General features: G+C 34.7%; 1 protein-coding gene across 5 annotated transcripts; it reads left to right on the top strand.

Moving 5' to 3' along the window:
- The first annotated feature begins 5,787 nt into the window (after positions 1-5,787).
- On the top strand, positions 5,788-17,068 carry LOC126701716 (uncharacterized). 5 transcript variants are annotated; one of them, XR_007647476.1, is made up of 5 exons: positions 5,788-6,482; positions 6,563-6,697; positions 6,835-6,917; positions 14,687-14,825; positions 16,559-16,664. XR_007647476.1 is itself a non-coding variant. In XM_050400047.1 (5 exons), the coding sequence occupies exons 1-4, from the start codon at positions 5,916-5,918 to the stop codon at positions 14,739-14,741; spliced, it is 840 nt and encodes a 279-aa protein (XP_050256004.1). In that variant the 5' UTR covers positions 5,788-5,915; the 3' UTR covers position 14,742; positions 16,559-16,664. The 5 variants fall into 5 exon arrangements, 4 of the variants coding, with proteins under 4 accessions (XP_050256004.1, XP_050256003.1, XP_050256005.1 ...); XM_050400047.1 differs by having other exon boundaries at positions 14,687-14,742; XM_050400046.1 differs by having other exon boundaries at positions 14,687-14,768.
- Positions 17,069-19,231: the final 2,163 nt, after the last annotated feature.

Genomic DNA, 19,231 nt, shown 5'->3' with positions numbered 1-19,231 from the left:
GGAGAATATTATTCACATCAAGTAAGAGTTTTTTTATTCGTAGTGGAATAACTTATAGATAATTTGTAAAGTTGGAGATTGTACTACACTTGCCTTTTCATTTGTGAATTTATTAATAAGGTTTTCTTTTTTGTGATATAACAGACTTATCCTGTCAGTCTTTCTGCACCAATGATGACATTTGAATTGGGACCAATCTATAGTTACCAAACTAGTTTCGCATCATTCTTATGTGTAAACTTACTTGTTTACAAGTTTTGCACTTATAAGTAATTAGATGATTTCTTAAATTGTCTATCTTATAATCATTGTGATTACATAGGAACCACTAGCTCCATTATTGTCTTAAGTATCAAATCATGTGGATGTTGGTCAGGTAAAATGTAAACATTTTCATACATGAAATTTTGAATAAACTTACATGTTTACTTGTTTTGCAATTATAAGTAATTAGATAATTTCGTAAACTGTTTCTCTTCAAATGATTGTGATTACATAGGCACTATTAACTCCATCATTGTCTCAAGTATCGAATGGTGCGGATGTTTGTCAAGTAAAATGTAAATGTTTTCATACATGAAATTTTGAATAAACTTACCTGTTTATATGTTTTATGTTTTGTAGTCATAATTAGCTAGATTATTTCTTACATTTTTACTCTTATAATCATTGTGATTACATAGGCAGCATTCATTAGTACCACCTTAACTTCATCGTCGTCTCAACTATCAAATCATGTGAATAAGGGTCAAGTAAAAAATAAATGTTTTCGTACATGTTTATCGAATAAACTTATTTGTTTATATATATACATAGGTAAATGAAGTTAGATTTAATTATGCGCTAACTCCATGTGTTGAAAATACAAATACTTGCCTGAAAACACAACACTTTTTTGGTATGTAAAAAACTAATAAATGGTAAGTTCAATTATAGTGAAATTTTCTCATGTTTGTTTGACTTTAAAATGTAACTTGATTTTTTTGACATATTTCCAAGTTAATATTGATTTTGCAGCATGATGGGCAACATATTTTGGACAATTTGTTTAATAGTATATTGCACAGTGGACATGGTAGCATATTGCACAGTGGATAGCATTTTTTGACATCTTTGCCTTGGACAGTTTCTTGGACAGCATATCTGACTATTTAGACAACTGATTGCACATGTAGCAAATTTTTTGGATAATTTTTTGTAACTAAAGAAGCTACTCAAACATGTTAAACATATTAGATTGTACAAGTGCATGTTTGAGTAACTTCTAGTTAAACATTAATTATATATGTAAGTGATTAATATTTTTAAATGCTCTAGTTAAACATTGATTATATATGCAAGTGATTAATATTTTAAAATGCAATGTCATGTATAGAAATCTTGTTCATTTTTCAAATGCAAATGATTAATATTTTTATGCTTCATCACATATACCGATATACATGCTTGACTCTAGAAGCGCCTTGAAGAGAACTCGTTTTGGGGAAGGATAACCAATTTCTTTTACATGTTTTTACTCAAGGCCGCTGTTTTAACTGGAATTATTCTTGGGGGAATGATACGTTATTGGAGTCAAACTGTTATGTTGTATTGTAGATTAAATTCTGAATTTTTTGCTTGTTATAAATCAATGTGACATTTTGATAACCATAGATATGCATCTAATTCATTATCCATTACATTCACTTTTTCCTTGGTTAATTGTGGTCCTTGTATTTGTAATTGAACTTTTGTTGTGTTGCTATATAATTATAGAGTTAGAGAAACTAGTTATATTATGTTGAGTTTGCTTTAAAAAAATGCACATTGCAATGAATTGGATTAGTTTTTTTTTTTTTTTTTTTTTGGGAGAGGGAAAGGGGCATTGTTCACTAGGATAAGCAACGTAAATCATACAATTTGCTAAAAAACATAACCTTGTTTGTTCCACAATTCCACAAAAAGACACTAGTTAAATTACTGTGGAGAAATTGCTCCTCATAATTCCTATATGATCCACAGTACTGTAAATTGATAAATTCTTGAGAAAGTTTATGGATAAGTTCTTATACAAAAGGCACAACCAGTGCACATAAAAACTAATAATTCCTTCTCAAAGACAAGTTAATAATTATGGTCCTTATACCATCTAGTAATAACAAGAAGAAAAGACCATTTATGCTTAGTAGTAGGGCCACCAAATTCATTTGTCACTTGTTGTAAACAACAAAATTTCATTGCAATTTTTATCCACAACCAAATGAACAAAACCCAAAATAAAAAGGCTTTATAGCCTAACTAAATTAGCGTCACAATATAAATATGTGATTACAGTGTTTTAAGAAAGCCAAAATAGTCACATCTTGATTATGATCCCAACCAAAATAGATATGAGTCATATTCTTTACCTCTAAAATTTCATGAACAATTTCTCATTAAAAAAAAAAAAAAAAATCATGAACAAACCCAACTTTATGGTAGCTTGAGTAGGCTTGGCTTCTATGTCATTTTATAGTGTTGAAATTTTTTTTTTTTCAATTAGTACAGTAACCATAGAATTTTTATTTCTATTTTTTTTTTTTTTTTTGGTTACAATCATTACAGTCAATAATTTGAACTTACTAGTTAGACTTCTACCATAGCAGTAAAGAACATACTTTTTTTTATCATATGAAACATTGATAAATTCATTATTATAGAAAAAAGAACACAAGTTGTCAACGATTCATTACCATACAAAAAAGAACACAAGTTTTACAACTCAGTGCAATTTAGCACCACACAAACAACACCAAACCTTTTGTCTCTTTCAGTTTAATTTAATTTACTCTTTCAGTTCTACAACTTAACATTTTATTAAAAGAAAAATAAAATCACCAAATTTTGGAAGATGATTTTGAACCAAGAACCCAGAATATTTTAGGCATGCACTAACAAACATATAAAAATATGTAATTCTTTACCAAAAATTTGAGTTGAACTTATAAAATATGATTAATAACAATTCAAGACAACAAAAAAATTCCTCACAAGTTCATTTGTCAAGAGCCATAGATTGTATGTATAAAATGAACTACAACTGGCCAAACATGTTATCCTACCAGAATAATACTTTGTTGCATAGTGCATGGTCAATGCATATTTAGGAAAATAACACACATTTAAGAAAAATTAGGACAAAAAAGAAAAATGTCATAAGGATTTTTAGTCTAGCTCATGACCAAGCAATAGAATTTCCAGTTTATGTAAAAAAAAAAACCTCCTAAAATTGCTTAAGAGGTAACAACAACAAGCAAGGCAATAACAAAAATCAAAGCAAAGGGACAAAACAAGAAGAAGATTAATACACTCACCCACTGCAATTTTTTTTACACTAATACATGAAAAACCCATCCAACCACCATTCATTGGTTTCAAATCCAAACAAAAACTATAATACATATTTACACTAAGGACACACATAGGCTCACCATCAAACAAAAATTCAATCACAACATATTCAGCCATAACCAAAGCACAACAATGAGCTGTTATGGTTTTCAGTTGAGTTGTGGAAGTAATGCAAGTTATTAAAAAGGCATGTAACCAAAGTGACTACAAATTAAATCCAAAAAGACTAAGATTAAAGAACCAATTTCATTATAGATATTATAAATAACAAACTTCATGGCTAATGATCTGCATCTGTAGCAATTTCTAGGGATGCCAGGACAATTGAAAATCTGTAAAAGTAAATTTTGTATAACTAAGAATTTGATCATTTGTGCTACCCATTTAGTTTCTTCTATATCTAAAGAGTGTCACTTGATATGAATCATTCAACACAATAAAAGCATGCCTTTTTAACAACACATCTACAAGAAGTCTTTAAACTCAATATTATGTAATTACCTCCAAATGGAAATATATGCTATCAAAATTTTTTCTGTGAATGCCTTTCAGTGTATTGAACATTCATGTTTTGGTCAAATAGCTTATAAAGGTTCAAACTTTCATCATTAGGAACCTAGTAATAAGCCCATTGAATACAAATTACAAGGATTTAAGCATTTTTAAACAATTGACAAAAATGCAGGCAATATAAGACTTGATTTCAATTCCTAAGCTAAAAACCAAAAACATAAAAAATAAGAGAAAATAGAATTAAATTTAGCACCAATCAATCAGTCAACAAAATTGTGACACCATTATTTACTTTTCTTCCTTTCCTAGCAATCAAACAGAGTTTATTAAAAAAAATTAATAAAAAAATAGAGATAAAGGAAAACCTATCGGGTGGTGGTCTCTCTTTGAAACAAGCCCAAGTCTCTAAACCAAATCGGCAAGGCTAGCTCATCACAACCAACACCTTCGATGGTGGCTTCTTCTCTCCTTCGACTAAACACTATTTCTCTGTCTTTCAATCTCGTTTCCCTCCATAGATCAAACCTGATAAGCATCCATTTCTCTCTTACTTGATTCTCTCCAAACCCTAACCCTTACTTTCTTTGATCTGGGTCTGAAAAGCATTAACTTCTCTCTTTACACCCGATTCTCTCCAAACCCCAACCCTTACTCTCTCTTTGATCAGGGTCTAAAAAGGGGTGTGAGTGTTTAGGGGTCGGGATCTTAGATGGTGAGTTACTATTTTTTCTTTGTTTTTGCTGATGGGTCTAAGTTGGGTAGGCTGGTAGCAATGACGACAGGGTTAAGGGTGAGGTAGACAAGGTGAGGCAGAGACCAAGGGTGGAGGTTCAAAGAATGGTGCGTTAGGGAGAGTAAGGGAGAGAACCCCGTTGAAGTGAGAGAGAATGCTAACTCATTCCTCTTTATTTCCTTAAAATCTCAAATTTTCATTCCCCCCGAAATTAGGAGGAATGGGAGAGAATTGAATTAGATTTAATGAATTTTTTACTAAAACTCCCAAAATACCCCTATATATTCAACTTTTTATTTTAAAATAGGGGTCTAATAGTAATATTGTCATAAAATGATTCCAATTTATTCCCTTCATGTTACTCCCAAGTAAGATTACTTACATTCTATTCATTTTCATTCCTTTCCATTCCTTTATTTTAAAACATTCAATCGAGTTTACTTAATTCCATTCATTTCCATTACTTAAATACATTCCATTCCATTCTATTCCTTTCCATTCCCTTACGATCAATTCATTCCATTCCATTCACTTATGAACTCCCAAATAAAGCCTAAGTGAAATTCAAATTTAGGGAGTTGAAATGAAAAAAGTATTGAGCACACAGATTGCTAGCTTGGATTGGTGAAGTGTCAAAAGAATGAGCCACTAGATTAAATGGAAGGCTGAGATCTGCGTTATTGCATAAGGTATTGCACCAGATCTTAATCCTGTTTGTACCTAAGGGAAAAAGAAAAGGGTGCGGTAGAATTAAAGTAGTGCACATATGAATTGGCATAACTTTGTTCTACAACTCGACATATAACCGAGTTGTGATTAGTAAAAGTGTAATGATGGTCATGTGAGGACACACTTTTGCTGATCACAACTTACCACGTGACCGATCACAACTTACTATATGATGAATTGTAACGCAAAATTGGTAAAATTAACATATCACCGCGCACCTTTGGTGCGGTGATCACTCCACAAGTATAAGTGTTTGTGAGGTGTGAGAGATAAGGATCGAGTTCAAGTTTTTAGGAGGAAGATTTATACACATATACAATTAGATTGATTAAGATGAGGTAGAACTTCTATATTGTATCAAAATTTAATTAAAAAAAAAAAGAAGAAAAAAAACAAACTTTAGATAGACGATTTTATAATCAGGATTATTAATATAGGATCTGAAAATTTCAAACTGGATCAGGTGGAAGTATCGGAGTGGGAGTGAGGGATGGTTGTTAGAGGTTGGGTTGGGAAATAGTCGAAAAACCTAAATGGAGTGGGTGTTGGTAGTTTGAATGGGAATAGGAAGATGAAGAAAAAGGTGTCAGCAATACTGTATCACTATCCTTGTCCAGACGGCGCTTTCGCTGCATTGGCGGCTCACCTTTACTTCTCCGCCACATCGCTCCCTGCTCTCTTCTTTCCCAACACTGTCTACAATCCCATCAAACCTCAAAACCTTCCTCTCCATGAATATGAAATCGGTGATCTCTACCTCCTTGATTTCGTGGGTCCCTCCGGATTTGTCCAACAACTCTCCTCCATAGTTGACAGAGTAATCATCTTGGACCATCACAAAACTGCGCTATCCGAAACTTCGCTTCTTCCTCCTGACAATGTGAGTAAGGTGATAGACATGGAGAGGAGTGGGGCCACCATTGCTTTTGATTATTTTAAGGATAAGCTTATTAATGATAATAATAAACATGATGATGGTCATTTGGGTGTATATGAGCGTGTTAGGCCACTGTTCGATTACATTGAAGATGGAGATCTTTGGAGGTGGAGGCTTCTCAATAGCAAAGCTTTTAGCAGTGGTTTGAAAGATTTGAGTATTGAATATGATGTTCGCTTAAACCCCACCTTGTTTCAACAGGTAACCCTCCTATTCCTACTACTACAACTATTCTATGCCTCATCAATTTCTTCTTTAAATAAAAAATGAATCTTTGGCAGTTACTTGGCTTGGATGTGGAGTCTGTGATTACTCGAGGCATGTTGAGCTTATCACACAAGCAGACATTAATAGATGATGCTCTCAACCACTCTTATCAAATTGCCCTTGCTGCTGGACGTTTTGGACATTGCCTTGTATGTAAATTAATTTTTCTCTCTCTTACTTTCTGTTATGCTCACTCATATTAAATTTATTTTCTATGTTTTCTTATTAAAAAAAAAAAATTGGAGAAATTGAATTTGAATTACTAATCTTGCCCACCAATTTGTAGGCTGTTGATGCAGACTCCATTTCAGAGTTGAGGAGTGAATTAGGGCACCAATTGGCTACCAAAAGTCGTAATCAAAATTTGAGGTTTGTCATAAATGCTTTCTTTCATTTTCATTTTGTTCTCTACAATTTTTTATTCTTCATTTCTAGCTTTTGTGCATAAGCTTGAAAGAAATGTGCCATGCCAATAGTTAATAGCAAGAATAACTACTGTAAGACTGATGCATGAATAAAGAAACTTGGTGACTCAAATGATATGGATAGTTCCAAATGGATTCATTATTATTATTATTTTTTTTGATCTATGTAGTTCTTCTGAAAATTATTCAAAGCTTTACGAAAATTTTGATTGAGCAGCAAGTTAACCCTCTGTATTTATCTTTTGCCAGTCCACTTCTTGTGTTTATACTTTTGCAAGAACACACAAACACAATTTGGAGTGTGGAAATTCTAAGTGGATCAGTAACACTATTCTTTCCATGAATACATGATGTATTGAGCAATTATAAAGGTTGGAATCAATCTAAATTTCACATAGGAGGTAGAGTCGTCTTTCCGATTACTGATTCAATTGGGGTGGACTTTCCTTTTGCTAGTAACTATAATATTTATAATATAAGCTACATAGAAATTTATTCATTATAGCTTAAAGGGCTTCTGATTCTGAAGCACTTAGTTATAGTATATACAAAAGGAACATGATTAAACTCAAGAACACTTGCAGCCTGAAAAATACATACTTTTTTTTTTGATAAGTAATAAAGATATATATTGAAGAAACTACCTTATGCAGAAAAACATAAGGCAAATAGAAAAGTACAATTGGAAAGATAGAGCAAAAAGAAAAAAGAGAGAAAGGAGAGGAGACTAATTATACAGGAGAGAACTAAGGAACAAAGGGAGGGAATCACTAGAGGTGAGTCCCCAGGCCCTAGACCAGTCAAACAGAGAGCCACTGAAAGAGGCCAATAACTGGTCATCCGAACTTTCCATGTCCTCAAAAGTCCTCCTGTTTCGCTCCCTCCAAAGACACCACATCAAGCATAATGGAGCTAAGTTCCAAATGCTAGACACATGCTTTCCAGGCCAGTTCCACCAACCAAATAGAGTATCCGCAACCGATCTTGGCAAGACCCAAAAGATCCCAAAAGATCTAAACACCAAACTCCACAGTCGATAAGCTTTATCACAATGAAGTAACAAATGATCCACCGTCTCCCCATTACAACGACACATGATACACCAGTCAACAAAAACCATCCTTCTACCCCTCAAATTGTCACCTGTAAGGATCCTATCCCATACAGCAGTCCACACAAAGAAGGAAACACGCCGAGGAGCCTTAACCTTCCAAACACCTTTCCAAGGGAAGATAATGGGCAGGGGGTTTCTCAACTTATTGTAAAACGAGCGGATATTAAAAGCCCCATTCTTTGTCAACTTCCATCGCATACGATCACCATTCACAGTGAGAGGAAGATTTGCACCCAAAGTGCGGAGAAATTCATCCACAACACCTATTTCCCAATCATTTGGTCTCCGAATAAAAAGGACATTCCAACTTCTCCGATCCTCTATCCCCAACCGCTCAAGAGAAGAGGCCACCGATGCCTCTTTATTAGAAACAATCCCATACACACTCGGAGAGGTCAAGTGAAGTGGAGAGTCCCCACACCATTGATCTGTCCAGAGTTTAACTCTATCTCCCGCCCCTACCACAAAGCGAATATTTTTTCTAAAATCCTCCCACCCCATGCGGATACTTCTCCACAAGCCACACCCATGAGCCCCTCTACCTAGCTTGGAAGTCCATCCCCCCCATTCTTCCCCAAACTTGATAGCTACAACTCTTCTCCAAAGCCTTGTCTTCTCAAACCCAAACCGCCATAACCACTTCCCTAGTAAGGCTTTGTTGAAGGTTGTTAATTTCCTTACTCCTAACCCACCATTTTCCAAAGGTGCACACACCTTATTCCATCCCACCAAATGAGTCTTGGAGTCCCCCCATAAAAAATCCCTTTGCAATCTCTCAATTTTATTGGCCACATGAGTAGGGATGGTAAAAAGAGATAAAAAATAAGTGGGCAGACTAGCTAATGTGCTTTTAAGCAACGTTAGTCTTCCACCTTTAGACAAATACAACTTCTTCCAACCGGCCAACTTGCGTTCAATTCTCTCCAAGATAGGATTCCAAACAGTAGGAGACTTATGGGACGCCCCTAATGGCATACCAAGATAGGTCATAGGCAAAGACCCAATCCGGCATCCCAAAAACTCTGCCAAGAAATGGATATTAGGAACCTCCCCAATGGGAACCATCTCACTCTTCAATGCATTTACCTTTAAACCTGTCACTGCCTCGAAACAAAGAAGAAGCATCCGAATATGTAGAATCTGCTCCTCATTTGCATCACAAAACAAAATTGTATCATCCGCAAACAAAAGATGAGAGACACATACCCCTTCACCCCGTCTACCATCAGCCCTAAAGCCTCGAAGTAAATCAGCCCCTTCAGCTCTTTTCATCATCTTACTGAGGACCTCCATCATAACCAGAAACAACATGGGAGATAGCGGGTCCCCTTGTCTCAATCCCCTCGAACTCCCAAAAAAATCAGCTGGAGACCCATTAAACAAGACTGAGAATTGGACAGTAGATATGCATGTGCGGATCCACCTACACCACCTCATCCCAAATCCCATTCTCTTCAACAGAGCAAGTAAAGCCTCCCAGTTCACATGGTCATAGGCCTTCTCAATATCTAATTTACAAATAACCCCCGGAATTTTACTCTTCATCCTACTATCAACACACTTGTTAGCAATGAGGACTGAGTCAATACATACTAGAAGTCTCTCTTTGCAGATTACGCAACTTTGTGCTGTGGAATGCACATATCTTTTTTTTTTTCCTAGAAATTACTTCAGTATGATTAAATGGGAATTCTTTCTAAAATCTATAGGCATTTCTTTCTTGAAATCCCTACATTTTCCGTGCAGTGGAAGGTCACAAAAGGATCCTTGGGTGGGGTATTTTCCTAAATGTAGAAGGTCAAGCATTGGAAGCTTTTGAAATGTTGCATTTAAGATGGGGTAGTTGTCAAAAGAAAGTACTCCATTTTAAAAAATATTAAGTGTTAACTTTTGGTAGGGTCCAGCTTAACTAGGGCACCCATTAGTGTGCCCAACCCACTAATAAGATGAGAGAAACTGTCCCTCTAGTATACACATCTTATTTGGCATTGAAAGGGGACAGCTTTAACCATCAGTAACCTACAGTACAGAGCCCATTTCTATTCTCTGCAAAAGCTCTCTTTCTATCAAAAGTAGACTATTTTCTTTTTCTCTGTGGTCTAAGTTGGCTCTAAGGTTCCATGAATTACCCAAGATTCTTGAACTGTGGATCGTGTGTTGGTTATTCTAATAACAACCTTCCACCATGAGCAGAAGATCAGTGAGTCCGTGGCCATGTAGGATGACATGGAAGCAATGTGGGTGATTCGTTATATGATGTGACAAGGTATTGCGTGTGTTTTGATTGTCCAAGATATCTTTCCACTGACAGTTAATTAAATGTGTATGAAACCTTGAGTTTTAATGGTTAGTACTGTCCCAAAGCAGCTTTACAAATGAAAGGTTGACTAGAAGCAACCTATAGCATGGAAAAATGCGGATCAGATTTTGTTATACATAATTTCACCTTTTCTAGGTAGAAAATAAGCCAATGAGCACTGCGCTGCCTCCCTCAACCCACCCTCACTCTCACCCTCACCCTCACCCCCAGCCGCTGCCACTTCCATCTTTCTTTCCCTTTCTACCAACCTCACATGTTCCTACACCTTCTGCTTTCCCTTTCTTGTTCCCACCACAGTTTCCACCACCTTTTGGCTTTCTCCCATACCCCCATTTTTGTCCCCCCACTTCAATATCGACTACCTCACCCTCACCCCCTCTATTTCAGTCTTTTCCTAAAATTCCTTTACAAACCACCTTCTGTGCCTAACCTTCCTTTAATGCCTAAACCTACACCCCTATCTGCTAACCCTTTACCCACACCATATTCCATCAAATTATCCCCATACAATACCTTGCCTAAACTTTTTTCTGCTAGTCAAGGGAGCAATTAAGGTTCTTTTCGTATTGATGCAAAATCTCTATCTCTCTCTCTCTCTCTCTCTCTCTCTTTTGTTTGTTTGATGGTGGGCGGTCTGATTTATATGCTATCCATGAGAGTCGTAGGAATGTTAAAAGGCATGGATTATATTCTTTCTTGCTTTGCTGATATTCATGATTGGGTCCCAGGGAAGGATATCCTTTGTAAGTGACCCAGAGAAAACAACAAGTTGTTGGAATTTTGTGGTAGATCGAATAAGGCTGGTCTCTTTGTGGAAATAGTTCTTTATCCTGGTGGAGCTTGTCGAGGTTGTGTTATGATACCGGCAAGCTCTAATCATTCTGGGTGGTCCTTGTTTTGGAAAGAATTATGCCGGTGCTTATCTGGTGAAAAACCACTGCTGTTACAAGGGGTGACTTCTGCTAATGCTGGTGGTTTTGATCCATTAGCCGGTGGTGGTTGGAATGGGAAAAACGTGCTTCATTATGGTAATCAGTGGAAGTTAAGGAATTTTGAAAAGCCAAGAGGTATTGAGTTGTCTTGGGACAAAATGTGATTCATGGAGACACTACAGTTAAAATTTCTGATATAAATGGTAGACCCACGCATGCTTTTGGGTCATCTAGAGGTTGGAGATGATAGAGTTTGGAACTTGAGATTTTATAGAGATTTTCATGATTGGGAACTAGAAGCAGTTTACTCTTTCCTTGAATTTACCGAAGCTCGGATTCCTAGGGGGGTGGGTTATAGACAGTCTACTTTGGTGCCTTAATGGCAATGGTAAGTTTGATACCCGGTCCTTTTACAATTTGATTTGGGATTTTCCCAACTCTACCTTCCCTTGGAAAGGTGTTTGGAAAGTAAAGGTTCCTAAAAGGGTGGTGTTCTTTTTGTGGATAGTAGCTCATTGCTAGATTTTTACTTTGGATAATCTCATGATTAGTGGTTGTTTGTTGGCAAATTGGTGTTATATGTGTTGTTGTGATGGGGAATCTATGGATCATCTCCTTCTTCATTGCCCTGTAGCTCATTCTTTATGGGTGCATATTCTTTAGGTTTTTGGGATTCAATGGGTTATGCCAGGCTTGGTGAAGAGTTTGTTATTTTGTTGGAGACATTTTCTTGGGATACATAATTTATATATTTGGAATTTAGTTCCAGGGTGTTTGATATGGATCGTTTGGATGGGAATAGAATCGTCGCTTGTTTGAGGGTACTGAGAAATTGTTGGTTTAGTTAAAAGATTTGTGCCAACGAACTCTTTTTGATTGTTCTTGGTGTTGGGGTTTCTCATATTGTTCTGCTATAGAGTTTTTGCTTTCTCTTAGAATATAGTATCTTGATTACTTATCTTCTTCTTCTTCTTCTCTCTCTCTTTTTTTTTTTTTTTTTTTTTTTTGTGTGTGTGTGTGTTCATCATCATGAACACCTTGTATTCTTTTCTCTCTCTCTTTTATCAATAATATTCCTCTTATTACCTATCCAAAAAAAATTATTTCTTTTTCTTATCCCCCCACCCCCCCTCTCCCCATATAGTCCTTGTTGAGGGTGAGCTTTCATGTATGGCTTTCAGCTGGCTCAAGATTCTTCCTAAAATGTTAGCCAAATAAAAAATTTTAGAGAAGAAGAGAAAATTTGACATTCAAATGAAAATACTTGGGAGATTAAATAATAGAACTAGATAAAGAGTTTTGAAGTAGAAACTTTGTTATCTATCTGAAGGAGAATGAATGACCTTTTTCAAAAGTTCTTTCACTAACGTGATGACTTACACTCAATCACTGATTGTATCAAGATTAAAAGGAGTCCAAAGGGATTCTTTCTAGTCAAGGAATGGTATTTAACTGCAGATATTACTTGGTGATATAAGGCAAAAGATCTGTCCATATCTTTTATGTTTTGTTTAGATAAGGGTTTTTGAGGTGTCAGAGGTGAGAATTTACTCAAAAATTTTATCTGAGGATTCTAATGTTTACTTTCCTTGTTTGGATTAACAAGAAAGTTGTTTCGAAAATCATATGGAATTTTGAACTTGGAATTTCTTAGCATCCAAATCCCAAGCTCAAATTCCATGGATAAAGTTGTCAATTACTAATTCTACCAGCACTACCATTTTCATACGATTCAACTATTACTCTTCATATTTCCATAACTGTTGTTGCCACTGCCATCATCATTACCACAACTTGCCATAACCTGATAACCAGTTACCACCACTGCTGCCATCACCACACCATTACCATCGCCCCAACACTTCTACCACAACACCATACCACCACATTTTTTAAAGAAGCTGTTACCACTACCATTATTATCATCATTGTAATTACTATAATACTCTAGTGTCTTAATTCTACATATAGTTTTCCAAACAATGGAGATCTAAATTGATTGAATTAAAATTCTTATTAATTCTAATCCCATCATTTTGTTCTTTATCCACTTGATAGTCAATTGCTGATTGCGTGAGATTCTGAAAGATTCAACAATGTGCATGGTAGTGTGTAAAAATGGTATCTTGCTTGTCATGTAAGTTGATACCATAGGATTTATTCAGAATTTAAGTTATGTTATGTGTACTTTCTAGTATAAAATATCCCCAATGGTAATTTTGATGTAGGACAAACCAAAACTTGATGCAACATTAAAATTGAAGAAAAAATTAAAAATTAGGAGTTAGCACCTGGGTTTTCTAGAGTTAGCACCAGATTATGGGGAAAATTCTAACAAATATTTATTAATCAATCATACTTGTCTCCATTGGAATAGAATAGCATGCTTTTGTAGATTACTATGAGTAAACCCTATCTCTAACTAATATAGGAAAATCCTAATTTTGATTCAATTACAATATCCTAATTATTGAATTACAAAAATAAACTTTACTCTAGGATATTAAATAATCTACTAACAACTTAATTAACTAATAAGACTTAAAATGAAATCCAATTGGCTTCTAAAATTAAATAAAACAAAATTAAAATAATAATGTTTTGTGCTTCCCGCATCATTCTCCTCTAGTTTGAGAGAACTTGGCCTCAAGTTTTAAAGTGTTGGAGGATAAGAATGTTGGCACATGGCACTTGTACCAATTCTTGAATCACCTTTGGCATCGCCAAGAATAAACATGTCCTATGTTTCAAAATATTATTAATTTCTGTTGGAATTATAAAATCAGTAAATGGAATCCATGTTGCAAATTTCTTTGTCAAATTTTAATCACTGGCAGCTATATATCGAAGCTATTGGTCTTGTAGAAAATTTCTATTGGAGAGTAAGTTGAGGAGGCAATGTCAGTTTTGGACTTTCAGTGTTGATGTATGCATTTTTTTACCAGTAAATGATTGTTAAATACTAAATATTGGTTTTTAAGTGACAAGCCCAACCGGTAGAGAGAATCGGCAGTTTTTCCTGTTGGTTCTGGCCTGTACTATTTTCAAATTGCATAGAAGCCAATGAAGACCTGGTTTAGCTCGAAGGAGATTAAAGGAGTTCATTCTCAATCCATTAAGTTGCACTTAGTCCATATTAATGTGTTGTTCAACAATCACTCATTCACACCTTCAGTTTGAAGTTCATTTGGATAGTGCAGATCCATATCTTGCTTATGCTTACTTGAAAGTTGATGCCTTGGCTATATTTAGATGTTAATATGTTGCAACATTACATATAAATTTTTTGAACTTAGTCCAGTTCCAATTTCATTTATCTACCATTGATCAAAATTCCTTTTGTTTAGACTCAGAATGAGGTTGATATTGACAACCAAGCTCCAGCGTTGCTTTCAACTTTGAGGTGCCATAATCATGGAAACATTTTAGGTCCATCCTATCATCTCCATTTTCAAATGTGTCCATTCTGCTTCTGTTATATTCAAGGTGCTATGGGCTTTCATGTCTGGCAACTGATCATTCTCTGTAATAACACATTGCTAAAAAAAGGATTTGATTTGGACATACAAATTACCATGTTTTGGGTGTAATTTATTTTCATTTCCTGCCCTCCTAGAATTCAACTTGAATATCGTGTATTTGATGTAGATCACTTTCATTTGCATTAAGTTGGCTCCTGTCCTGATAAGCTTTTTTGATTGTTTATTTAAAATAGGGGAAGGTACCCCCCCTTCCCTCCTCAAAGAAAAAAAAAAAAAACCCTTGAGTTCGCCCCCCTTTGACAAATTAAACCCTACTTTTTATATTTTTCCATATTAAATTGTAGGCTTTATATACCATGAGAACTATCTTTGTCCTTGTCTTTTAAAAACCATTAGTGAAACTACCTACTTGGTGGGATGAAAATTTTGATTGGTGCCTATTATCTTTGTCCTTGTCTTTTAAAAACCATTAGTGAAACTACCTACTTGGTGGGAGGAAAATTTTGATTGGTGCCTATTATACCCAAGTGACACTATTTTTCTGTTACTGGTTTTCTTCTTCTTGACATTAGAGAGAGAAACACTAAGGGAGGGAGAGAGCGTGAAACACAATAGAGAGAGGGGACAATACTAGTAAAAAGAGAAATTTCAGACATAAATAAGAAAAAGTGAATGATATTTGAGAGAGGAATTGAAGTAATGACTGCCAAGAATAGGTTCTTTGTTAGTATGGGGATAGTGTTCGGATTGTCATAGTTTATAAAATATCAGGCTTAAAATGGCAAAATCAAGTCAGGATTTAAATTGTCACAAGAGGCAAATTTTGGTGTTTTTTTGTTGTCCCCCCCCCCCCCCCCCCCCCCTTTTTTTAATTAAAAAAAAAAAATTTAAAATTTTTTATACTTTCTAGGTTAAATTCCACATTTGGTCCTTAGCCTTTGCCCCATATTTCCAAAAGTCCTTTAAAATGTTTCATTTTAGTCCTTATGGTCACACACACACACACACCATCCACTGTTGGATGGAAAAGGATGACGTTGTAAATGGAAATCATTTAACCCTAATAATTTATTTGATGTGGAGGTTTGCTTGTGCAAACCTATTTCTCTTGAGCGAAGTGTTGAGCAAGAAGGTTCACTCAAGTGAGCTGTTGAGGGAGAGTGAGTGAACTTTCTGGTTTGGTGGGGTGTGTGATTCTTCTAATTTTTTTTAACAATGAATCCTCTGAATTATGAAATTTACGTTTTGTGGAACTAATATTTGGTTGTGTACTCAATGTGCATGTGTGTGTGTGTGTGTGTGGGTGAGGTGTCTTTGTGCCTTACTAGCCTTTTTGTATTTAGTGTATGAAAGTAATCAACTAGGGGTGTGTGTGGGGGTATGGAATCATCTTCTCTCTCTCTCTCTAGTCAACTAGGGCTGTGACAGATAGTATGAATCAATTGTTTGTATTTAGTGTATGTAAGTAATCAACTAGGGGTGTGTGTGGGGGTATGGAATCATCTTCTCTCTCTCTCTCTAGTCAACTAGGGCTGTGACAGATAGTATGAATCAATTGTGTATGTGTATTGAAACATTTTAAAAGATAGGGACCATTTTGAAACATGGGGCAAAGGTTGAGCACCAAATTTATTTATTTAGATGCCATCTGCTGCACACACACACACACACACACACAGAAGCCAAAGCCATCCTCTATATGCTTATTTATAAATTATGCATTTTGCATTCTCTTAGGGGCATTGGAGCTGTTGTATACAGAGTCCCTGAGCTTGAAAATGACCAGTTGCTGAAAATAAGCCTTAGGAGTATGGACAGTGAAGACACAACACCCATCTCACAGGTTCATTTACATATTTTTCTGAAAGAATTAGTTTTCTACCCCTTAACAAGGTTATATTTGGTAATTGCAACTGAAGAGGTAAATGTGATTTGCAAATCCTTCTCAGGAATTCGGAGGTGGTGGACATCAAAATGCCAGTTCTTTTTTGTTGAGCTTTGCAGAATTTGAGCAGTGGAAGGTTTGTGGAACTGTTTAAATATAGGTAAGTTGTGGTCCTTCATCACCAAGAGCCTTGTAGTTTAATAATATTGCTTAGTGTTATTTATGAGGAGAACGAAGGTTTAAACCTCCTCACTTGTTGTAACAATTGAATTATCAAAGAACAAAGGTTGTAGCACTTCAGCCCATAACTGTATGAACAAAGCGGAAGCTATGATCATAAATATGGACATGTTGAACTTCTAGTCTTTGTTTGATATCTCATACATTAGTGTCCTTTTTCAGCTTCTTCTTCCTCCTCCTCTTCTTCTATTTATTTATTTTTAAATGATAATTATAATTTTGGTTCCTAAAATTTGTGGTAAAAATTCTATTTTGGTTTTACATACCGTTAGTTATGTAGACAGACAAATAGAATGAGGGACCAAATTGCATTATTTTTTCAAAAACAGAAAATTTAGGAACTAAATCTAAACCTTTTGAATTTAAGGGACTAAACTTAATCTATACCAAATTTCAGGAACAAGGATTATAGTTTATAAATTTTTCTTTTCAAAATTTGGCTACATTTGTTTTTTAATAAGAATTTGGTGACTCGTCAACTTTATTGAAGAAAGCGGAAGAATATGGTATGAATTTTCTTTGTAAAAAAGTAAGCTTAGCTATTAATGCAGTTTAAATAGAACGACTTCTCAAATTTAAAATTTTAAACTATTAAGGATGTCAGGGAAAAAAAAAGAGAAAAAAAGAAAGAAGATTATCTGATATAATATGATGAAATACTTAGTTACTCCGTTTGTGAAATACTCATGATTTTTAGTATTAACCAAACAATAGAAAAATGTTGTTTACTCCATTGGAGTAACTAACACATCGTATTTCGTCATATTATACTTTAGTTACTCACCAGCAATGGAGTAACGAAGTATTAACCAAACAATATGATGAAATACTTACTAAAAATCATGAGTATTTCACAAAAGAGAAAAAAAGAAAGAAGATTATCTGATACAATATGGAGTAACTAAGTATTTGTGGTGATAGTAATAGCTGTGATGTTGGCGATGTCAAATTCAGTAATTGTGGTGGCAACGAAGGCAATAAGTGTAGTGTGATGTTGGTGACAAGAACAATGGTAGTTTTTTTTTTTTGAGAAATAATTACAACATGTTGCTAATTCTGCAGCTTAAACCCTTTCACCCCTAGACTCCCAAGCACTTTGTGCATGGGGAGATGCCAATTCAGCTACAAGACCTTTGGCTTGTAGTGTTAGTGTTAGTGTTTCAATACTAAATTTTGGTTTGACCCTTGGAATATTGACATTTATATTAAGGAAAATGAGTAAATAACTTTCTCATTAGGTTTCTCAAAAAAAAAAAAACTTTCTCATTAGCAGTAGGATTCAATTAGCTTAACTGATAAAATCTCTGATAGTTGAATAAGAGATCTGGATTCAATCTCCATCTACATAAAAAATCGATTGGTATCTTGGTCTAATGATAAAGAGTTATTAGTTGAAACTTTCTTTAAAATTAAAAAAAAAAAAACTTTCTCACCAGCAATGGAGTAATACTTAGAGTGGAGTGGTGTCTTGGTTTGATAATAAAAAGTCATAAATTGAAACTTTCTATAAAAATAAAAAATAAAAAAAAATTTCCGTATGCTAATCACAAAGGTTAATTATAGATAAAGTTAGTGCCATAAAGCTTGGTGGGATTCCCATTTCAACTAAAATACTAACTACTCATTAACCACATGTACCTTCACATTTTCTCATTTAATTTGCCAACTTACCATTCAATTAATTTATTAATTTTATTAAAATGTTCTAAAATTTTACATTAGGTTACTCAATAAAATTCAAATATTGACCAATAAAGCACATATAATGTCATTTTTTTAAAAACCAATTCAATGTAATTATTTAATTGAGAAACTTAAAATACCACCACAAATAAAAATTGTAAAATGTTTAAATGTAGCAATTTCTTTACTGCAGCATAAAAAAAAAACACAGCCACTTTTTAAGTTGACCTAATATGTCCTAAACATTATTGACCTTATAATTGAAGCCACTTAATTTGTGACCCACAATCGGTAAAAGTTCAGCAACACATAAGTTAGATAATGAACAATGACACACAGATTCTGAAAAAGGTGAGATGTCTAATAAGAACCCTGTTTTTCGCTGTAGCGCAGAAAACAAAGAACCGTAAAACAAAGAGGAAGGAGTTTAAATGAGTAGAAAAAACAATAGTAGGTAGATTGGGGGTCATTTGCTGAGTAATCTTACGTAAAAAATTGGGTTAAAAAGAAAAAGAGAGTTCCTATTAGCAAATTAAAAGAGAAAGAAAAAGAAAAAGAAAAAGAAGGTTCTTTGATTGAATGAGAAGAGGCACGCCATGTCC

This window comes from Quercus robur, chromosome 10, assembly GCF_932294415.1.
Source record: "Quercus robur chromosome 10, dhQueRobu3.1, whole genome shotgun sequence".
In the NCBI taxonomy this organism is placed as follows: domain Eukaryota; kingdom Viridiplantae; phylum Streptophyta; class Magnoliopsida; order Fagales; family Fagaceae; genus Quercus; species Quercus robur.
Note: the sequence above shows the minus strand (reverse complement) of the source record. Positions and strands in the feature narration are given on the sequence as shown.

Bases quoted from the DNA above. Each gene is read 5' to 3' on its own strand.
- LOC126701716 (XM_050400044.1), top strand. From the start codon at position 5,916: ATGAAGAAAAAGGTGTCAGCAATACTGTATCACTATCCTTGTCCAGAC. The intron at 6,698-6,834 runs GTATGTAAATTA...ACCAATTTGTAG, and splicing joins GACGTTTTGGACATTGCCTT to GCTGTTGATGCAGACTCCAT. The intron at 6,918-16,558 runs GTTTGTCATAAA...GCATTCTCTTAG, and splicing joins AGTCGTAATCAAAATTTGAG to GGGCATTGGAGCTGTTGTAT.